Below are 8,949 nucleotides of genomic sequence, written 5' to 3' on the forward strand. Positions count from 1 at the left end.
CTACTATAGTTGTTGATGATCAATAGAAAATAGGAAGATCCCCCAAGGATCTTACTGCACAAGTAAACTTGCACCAACTCTAGAGGAGCGTTTGCTCTATTCTTGCTTTCTTATGGGAATGCCTTTCTCTATTGCTTGCCCATCATGCAAGCTTCACATGGTTCTTTGATTTCTGCTACTACATAAGTGAGCAACCATACCTTGCTTCTGCATCTCCTTTAGCACTGCAAATCTGATGTGGCCGAATATTTCGTGCCAAAGTCTGTTTTTGCCCACTCCAGCAGTGGCTGTAAGAGCACTTAGCTCATATAGGTTGTTTCTCCTTACTCCTATGCCAACAAGATTGCCAGCACTATCCAAAATTTTTGCACTTGTCTTGTTCAACCTCACCTCATGGTCAAGGTCAGTTATGGAAGCAACTAATAGCAAATTTCTCTTGATTTGTGGAACATACATCATATTAGATATTTTCTTAACATCTCCATTTAGAGAAACAAATGAAACCGTACCTATACCCTCAATAGGGCATTTTGCATTATTTCCAACCGTCACAGTGATGGGTTCCTATAGAGGCTACATAGAACAATATAGACCCTTCTTGCAAGTCATGTGACACGAGGCACCACTATCCAATAGCCATGAATCAGTGGTTGTTGACACATCTTAAAATGAGGAACACTCTTCCTCAATGGCCAGAAATAGATCCGCCAACTCTGCTTCCGCTGTGTTAGCTATCTCTTTTCCCTTATTTGTCTTCTTCAAGGTACCATTCTTTTCATCTACTTTCTTGACCTGGCAATCTGCAATCACATGGCCCTTCTTCTTGCAGTACAAGCATTCTCCCTGAAACTTCTTCTTGCCACCCTTCTTCTTTTTGTCACCACTAGTAGAGGACTCACCTTTGGTGGAGGAACCACCTTTGCCTTTTGCAATGGCAGAGAATGTAGCATCCCCATTGCTAACTCCATCTTGAGCTTTAAGCCTCAATTCCTCCTCCATAAGTAAAGCATAGAACTCCTCAAATGACAATGGTTGGGGTCTCACCTGATTGTTAAGCACACTATTACCAGTCCATCAAACCTTGGTGGACATATCCGGAGACACTGTCGACAGCCCTTCGCTAGTCTTAGACTTTGTATCCTAGCACCAGCCATCTGGTCACAGAGATTTTTGATTCGGGTTATGAACGCCTCCGCTGTCTCTCCTTCATTAAACTTCTCAGATCTGATTCTCCAGGTTTTGGATCCTTGCTTATTCTGCATCTCATATTGACTCTTCAATATCTTCCAGGCCATAGTTGCCTTAGATGTATGCTGAGGGTCAAAACACTGTCAGTAGTACTTGTAACCAGGGCACACACGGCGTCTGCATTCCTATGTTTCCAAGCTCATAGAAGGTCGGCATTAGGAGGTATCATACTCCTTGAATTTGCTAGGTTAGGGGTTCCTTGTGGTTCTGGGTGAGTCCCCAGTACTGTCTCTAGAAGCTCATATGAATCCAAAATAGCAGTATTTTAAAACTTCCATAGAGTGTAGTTCGTACCATCTAGCTTGCCTTCATTGAAGGATGGTGGGCGAATCCTCAACTCTTGAATCCACAAGAAGCCCACCAACCGCCTGGCCATCACTCCATATGCTGTTGAAGCCCTCGCCTCTCTTCTACTCTTCGATCCTTAGAGCCGCCTGGGCTCTGATACCATGTTAAATTATATGACGCAGTGGAACAGAAACTAAACAAAGAATAGAGAGTACACGACAAACTGGAGAGGAACAAAATTTTCCTTCAATACTAATGTAGTACAGATGATGGCTCCGTGCACCCGTGTGCTCCTACAATGGAGCTCAGATGGCAATCTAGACAGATACTAGGTGAAGAGCTACTAGTTAGAAGATCTCTACTGGAAGATCTAATCTTGTACAATTGATTGGGGAGGTCGCCTCTTTATAGCAATGAGGGCGGTAGTTGGATCAACGTAGTTGGTGGAACCGACCAGTCAACCTAGTCGATGAAGCCGACTAGTCAACTTAGTCGATGGAACTGACTAGTCGTCCATGGAATATTTAGGGAATATTCCCTATACCATTGCCTCGGGGCAGGGGGGCCGCTGGCCCCTAGGCCCCAACAAAAATAAGGGGCTCCCACACAATCACCTTTCTACCATCAACGGTATTACTGATAGACCTCATATGACATGCAAGTCAGGATCCATCCAGTGTCCCGAGCTCACACATGGCTTCTCCTCATATGGGGGCCTTACAACTTGAGCACCTTGGACCACTGGTGGTTACCAGGAGGGTGGGGCATTGAGCATATCTAACATTTATGTGTCGCAAACTTATCAACTTCGATGACATCCTAAAAATTGAGATAACATCAATAATCTTCTCAATGCCAAAGTAAGAACATAAATTCATTCATATTGACAAAGTATCATGAACTTACAATGTGGGTAGCATCTTGTTCATCCATTCCCGGCCAAGTTATATCGATGGAGCTTTTGCTCTCATCAATTGCTAGAGGTGGTGCCGATTATGAGGCCTCTGCAATATTCTCAAGTCTCTGGCATTTTTGCACCCTCTCTGCTACCAATCTTTCCTGAACCTCACGGAACTCCGTCTCTATAACTGTGCTGCATTAGTAGAGTCATGCATTTCCTCCCACACAGTTAAGATCGGATGCTCCAAAGTGTTTGTAGGTGCCAAATCTATGCACCTATCCATATTCAGGATGCAAGCATGCCGAAGGAGGCATGGGATATCTTGACAAAACTATATAGCACAAATACGCAAGCCAAGAAAATGCAGCTCAAGCAGGAGTTGCATAATGTGTAGAGAGAAAATATGAGCATCAATGACTACCACATGAAGGTGAAGAAGATTGCAGATGCACTTGCTTCTATTGGGTCACCAGTGGAAGATGATGATTTAGTTTCTGTGACCTTGAATGGTCTAGGAAAAGATTATGCACAATTTTGGACATCCATTGCCATCCGTGAGAATTTTCCTGATTTTGAGGAGTTGATTGCTCTTTTAATTTCTAAAGAGTAGAGAAATGGTGGTACATCTTCTTCAGGAGGAACTTTAAAAGAAGCTGTCTTCTACTCAAATGCTGGAAGAGGTAGAGGCAGAGGTAGAGCAGGCCGATTTGAAGGCTGTGGCAGAAATCAAAATATGTAGCAAATTCAAGAAAACCAGTCCTATGGAGGAGTACATGGTAACTTTAGAGGCAGGGGGAGCCAAAGAGGTCGTGGTGGATGGCAAAGAAGCCAAAATGCAAACAACAATGTTGAATGCTATTATTGTGGTAAAATGGGTCATATGGTTAAAGACTGCTATAAAAAGTAGAATGACATCATGACTAGAAAATTGCAACAAGGCAATTATGCATCCTCTAGTAGACGGGTGATGCCAAAAATGAGCATCTGTTTATGGTGCAACACATGACCAATTCCGTGACAAGTGCAGAAGAAAGCAATGATGTGTGGTATGTTGACTCAAGTGCATCAAACCACATGACAGGTCATGCAGAATGGATGCAAGATGCAAGGAAAATGGAAACACCAGGATTTGTGGAGAGTGGTGATGATACTGCACATCCTATTATGCAGATTGGTAAAATCCCTTTATTTATGCAGGATGGAAAAAAGAAATACCTGTCTAATGTATTTCATGTCCTGAATATCACCAAGAACCTAGTTTCTATTGGTTAAATGGTTGAGCAGGGCTTGCAGGTCAGATTTAACCCTCATGGATGCTTTGTTGAGGATATGAAAAATAAAGGTCGCTTGATAGCAAAAGGGAAGAAGAAGGGCAGAATGTTTACATTGGATACGGACATCCATGAATTGAGTGTAGCAATGTTTGCACATGGGATCAGTGTAGTTGCAGATATTGATATCTGGCATAAATGCATTGGTCATGTTAATGTATAGCGACTTAAGTTAATGCAGACCCAAAATATTGTTGCAAGATTGCCTAAGTTCAAGGTTGCACAAATGCATAAGGTATGTGAAGCCTGTCAATTTGGAAAATAGGCAAGGAAACCATTTCCTAAACATGTTCAAGAGAGTAAGAGGCCATTGGAATTAATCCACTCTGATGTGTGGACTACTAAAGCTGCATCTATTGGAGGCTGTCATTATTTTGTCACTTTTATTGATGACTACAACAGAAAAGTTTGGGTGTATTTTATGAAAAAGAAAAGTGAAGTATTTGGGCATTTCAAAGCTTCTATAGCTATGGTTGAAAAAGAAACAGGCCTGCAAATAAAATGCCTAAGGTCAGATGGAGGGGGAGAGTACCTCTCAAATGAGTTTGCAAGGTTCCTGCAGGAGCATGGCATAAAGTAGCAATATTCATGCAGTCATACCCCACAGCAAAATGGACTTGCAGAAAGGAAAAACAGGCATATTGGAGAGGTATCTCATGCCATGCTCAACAAAAAAGACCTGCAAAATTATTATTGGGCTGAAGTAGTTGCTACAGTAGTCTACATAATGAATAGGACTCTCACTACAACAATATAGGGCATGACGCCAGAGGAGAGGTATACTAGTAGTAAACCAGATATTTCTCATTTGAAAGTTTTTGGTTGCATTGCCTATGTTCATGTGCCAGATGAGTTGAGATCCAAGTTGGATCCAAAAGCTGAGAAGTGCATCTTTGTTGGTTATGTTTTATAGCAGAAAGGGTATAGATGCTATAACCCTTCTACTTGTAAGTTTATAGTGAGCAAAGATGTTGTTTTTGATGAGATGAGCAGCTGGTATAAACTAGTAAATGTGATTGATGATGTAGATGCACAAAATGGTAATGCTGCACAGAATTCACAGCAACAATCACAAAATATTAGTGGACCTGTAGTGTCCTCTAGCCATGGATAGGGAGATTGAGATCAGGAGGATCTCCTCAAAGTAATGTAGATAGTGGTATGCAAGTATCACCAAAAGGAAAAGAGAAAGTAAATCAGCCCATGGTTGATGTGAATATAGGTCACTCTTATGTGGATGGTCAATCCAGTGGCTTAGACTAGAGCCTTGATGATGAGTTGGGTATTCCTTCTATTGTTACACCTAGAGTAAGGAAGAAAAGGGATGTTTTGAGAGCACCTAGTAGTGAGCCTATTGTGAAGAGAGTGAGAGAGAAGGAAGGAGTCTCAGCTGCAGCTTTCTCACATACACAATGGGGGAATATACACAAAGGTGGAGGCTGAAAATAGTTTTCCTCTTCTTAGATGAGAAAGCTAAAAGAACTCTAAGTACAAAAGAATAGGTGAACCCTATATGTGGGTCTCAAACCAAACTCAGCTAACTAAGGTGGCATACTAATTGAGCCACTAACTAGAGTACATAAAGATAGATGTCATTCGGCTATTATTCATGGGTGGTGTACCAACCGCATCTGTAGCTAATAAGTCGGTGACATAAATGCACAATGGTCACCTTGGCATATCACGAGTGGAGCTCGATATCTCAGCACTCCTCCTCGAGCTCAATCCCAATTCATGCACACCAAGCAAGTCTCTAAACTTGTGTAGCTTCTCTATGCTCAATGCCTTCGTGAATATGTCAGCTACCTAATCCTCTATGCTGACATAAACTAGATCAATAAAACCTACTAGAACCTTCTCCTACACATAGTGATAGTGCACCTCAATGTGCTTTGTTCCAGCATGATAGACTGGGTTATTTGCCAAGTGTATAGTGCTCATGTTGTCACAATAAATGACAATTGGTGCATCTGTAGACTGATGCATATCATAAAGTAGTTGATGCAACTAGGCTACCTCGCATGCAGCCATTCACACATCAACTCAGCATCCCATATGAGGATCATTGGGTTATGTGAGCAAGAGAGCCATAGAAAAGACAGCCTTGGTTCATTGGATGACATTATGGAATTAGGAAAAGAAAAAGTAAATGAAGCAATGTTGGAGGTTTCAACCTTTGCAAGTGAGAGTAATGTGGTGTTTCAACTAGTAACAGAGACTATTGGAGATTATAGCACTCTATCAAAAGTCTATATAAGCTGCATGCTAGATAACAAGTGGATACCACTATTTCCAAAGACAGGATCTCTACGACAATGCATGATTGAGCATATGAAATCCAAGCTACATATCACAAAGGCTAGTGGCATTGATTCTAGTAATCAAGTGAAGAGGGCTGGTGGTCGCCCATCCAAGGTGACAATTATAGATAAGAAGCAAAGATATCTAAGTGGTTTTTTCAAGAAATGTACTGCTAAAGGTAAAACTCACATGTTCTAGCTGCGTTTTCCATCAGCTTTGTATTTTCCAAGTGAATATTTTTTCTTATGCTCTATTGTAATGTTTTCTTATAGATAATGACACCTTGCAAACTGCCAATGCATCACGAAAGCCATCAGGTATTTCTCATATGCTTCTATTTTCAATCATTATTTCTGAATTTTTATAGAGATGTTAGGTGTAGCTAGTCATATGGCTTTTGGCTCTCTCTCCATTAGGCAAATTTTCAAGCTTCTATTTTCAATCACTATTTCTGTTTTTTTATAGAGATGTTAGGTGTAGCTAGTCATATGGCTTTTGGCTCTCTCTCCATCAAGTCTATTTGGAACTTAACAGATTCCTCCTTTGCTCACAGAGAGTATCTTGCTTGCAACCTTGTGTTGGGGTTTTTGGCAAGGGTCATATAACTATGATGGGAATGTGGTTGACTTGAAGCCCTTTTTGGATGATAGTAAGGGAGGTGGCAAATGGCACAATGAGCTAGCAACTAAGGCAACAATTATGATGGGGACAACAGAGTTCATTGAAATTAATGGCACTTTCCGTCATAAGGATTGCAAGCGGATATGTTTGGAGGGAACATACTTTGATAATTTGCAATGTGGTGCATGTGCTACTATTCCTAAAGAACGAGACTTTCGCATGCGAGTGTATCGACAAATTCGATCTTCAGACACTCATGGATCAAGAGACACAGGATGTGGTAGACGGTTAGATTATTTGACTCATTTAGAGTTATTGAGAGTAGCAAAAACAAAGTCCACAATGGTTCGAGTATTGAAGAAGGAGATAGCATTCACAAGAACTGAAGTTGTTGCATTGAGCGTGAAGGTTAGAAGTCTTCGGGAGAGCACTATGGAAGCCATGGTGAGGAAAGATGTTAGAAAATTTTGTCAAGATATAATCAATGCTCATGAGCTAGGTCTGTTTGAGGGAAAGAAGGCATTGTGGAACTTCTTTGTTGACATTTCACAAAACATTTCAAGAGTAGGTCAAGGGAAGAGATATTCCAATACAACAAAGGAATTATTTGAGACTGTCAAGATATGGGGAGGGACAAGGTTGCATAATTTCTTATCACTTAACCTTGGAGGTCCACACATGTCCACCACAATGAGGTCCACAAGAAAAGCACTTTTCTTTCGAACTGGTTTACAAGAGGATATATTTCAACATGCAAGAGAAGTTTACACTTGTCACATGATGAAGAAAGGTATACCCTTGGGTAGTGTGCCAGTTCTTCTAGCTGAGGATGAAACAGTTGTGAAAAGAATGGTGAGATGGGTGGCACGTGATGATAATTTGGTTGGCTGTTGTGGTAAAAAGCTGGAACACACTTGCATTCCAGACTTTGTCGTGCAAGTTGGTGATGGTCAAGATGGATATCTTAGAGTTGTGGATGCTTTTCAACATAATGTGATTGCTCATTATGCAAGGGTATTGATAGTGAATCCTCTTTTTGAATGCTTGCCAAAGCTAGTTCTATTGGTGCAATTGACATGTAATAGGTTTGATTCCATGTTTGTCAGAGAACAGTGGGAGAGCATTCAGCTTTCTTGGAACATTTTTCTAAGGGACGTGGTAGGTCCATTGATAGGACATGCTTCAGATGGGGATAGTAGGCATAGAAAGTTGATGTTGCAAGATTACTCTTCTTGTCAAGGTCCCAGGTTGTGCATTCCTTGGAAGGGTTGGCCCTTTACAGCACACATCACATTTGATGGGAGTATCAGTTGTTTGCATGATCAAGACTATATCCATAATGGAAAGAAACTTATCAATCCTTTGGATAGTGCATCTAGGAGGTTGGTACTTGGTAGAGAGCTTGTGACTTTGAATCATGTAGCAATTGTATATCAATTATTCAAGGTTGATGAACATGGCTTGCAAGAAGGGGATATTGAGAGGAAGGATAGACAAAATTGGAGAGCTGCACAAAGGATTGCTGCAAAGAAAGTACAAAAGTGTTTGAAGTTATTACAAGAAGGCTATGGTGCTCACCAAGAGCGGACATTGGGCACACGTATGTACTTATCAATAGTAGCATCTTACATTGATATTTTCTTATCACCTACCTTAGACTTGTATGGTCGTCTGAAAGCTGCAGAAAAGGTGTCTTTCTTTTTCAGGTATGTAGAAGTTTCTACCATTGCTATTAGTGATATATGAATAAAGGATTTTGAACATATTTCCAAGGTTTATGTGGCTAATACTCATGGTTCTTTCTATATGTAGGATTTGGCGCATGTGGATCACTAAACATGATGCATACTCCCTAAAGCAAAAATTTATTAGTAGAGAAACATTCATTGACATTCAATTGTCATGTCCCTTTGTGGTTCTCTTGATAAAGACCTTTAGGGAAAAGCATCCTCACTTGCACATACCCCTTTCTTGCACGGGATCAGATGCATGTGAGAATTTTTTCAGCAAGGTGGGTGGAATGGTTCGGAATGAAAGATGCTATGATGGCTTTGATTTGCTGAGTAGTACAGGAGCACTTAATAGAATAGTAGAGTTTCAAGGAGGTTCAATTCTTAAATTTCCAACAGCTCATTCTAAATAAGAAAATATATGGGCTACTTTGGAAAAGGAGAATGACACTCCTTTGGCCAACCTGGGAGACTATGCTTGTGTGAGTAGTGATAACCATATGGTATCTGCATTGAAAGAGGGATTATT

General features: G+C 40.8%; 2 protein-coding genes across 2 annotated transcripts; both read left to right on the forward strand.

Annotated features, from left to right (window-relative positions):
* The first annotated feature begins 5,823 nt into the window (after positions 1-5,823).
* On the forward strand, positions 5,824-6,436 carry LOC147881471 (uncharacterized). Its single transcript, XM_087402396.1, has 2 exons — positions 5,824-6,247; positions 6,342-6,436. Exons 1-2 carry the CDS (start codon positions 5,824-5,826, stop codon positions 6,434-6,436), a joined length of 519 nt encoding a protein of 172 aa, XP_087258522.1.
* Positions 6,437-6,771: 335 nt separating this feature from the next.
* Positions 6,772-8,436, forward strand: LOC147881472 (uncharacterized). The gene has a single exon (XM_087402397.1). The coding sequence runs from the start codon at positions 6,772-6,774 to the stop codon at positions 8,434-8,436; it is 1,665 nt and encodes a 554-aa protein (XP_087258523.1).
* The last annotated feature ends 513 nt before the right edge of the window (positions 8,437-8,949 follow it).

This window comes from Dipteris shenzhenensis, chromosome 31 (genome assembly GCF_047967505.1).
Source record: "Dipteris shenzhenensis isolate YYH24624 ecotype China chromosome 31, Dip_SZ_1.0, whole genome shotgun sequence".
NCBI classification, from domain to species: Eukaryota; Viridiplantae; Streptophyta; class Polypodiopsida; order Gleicheniales; family Dipteridaceae; genus Dipteris; species Dipteris shenzhenensis.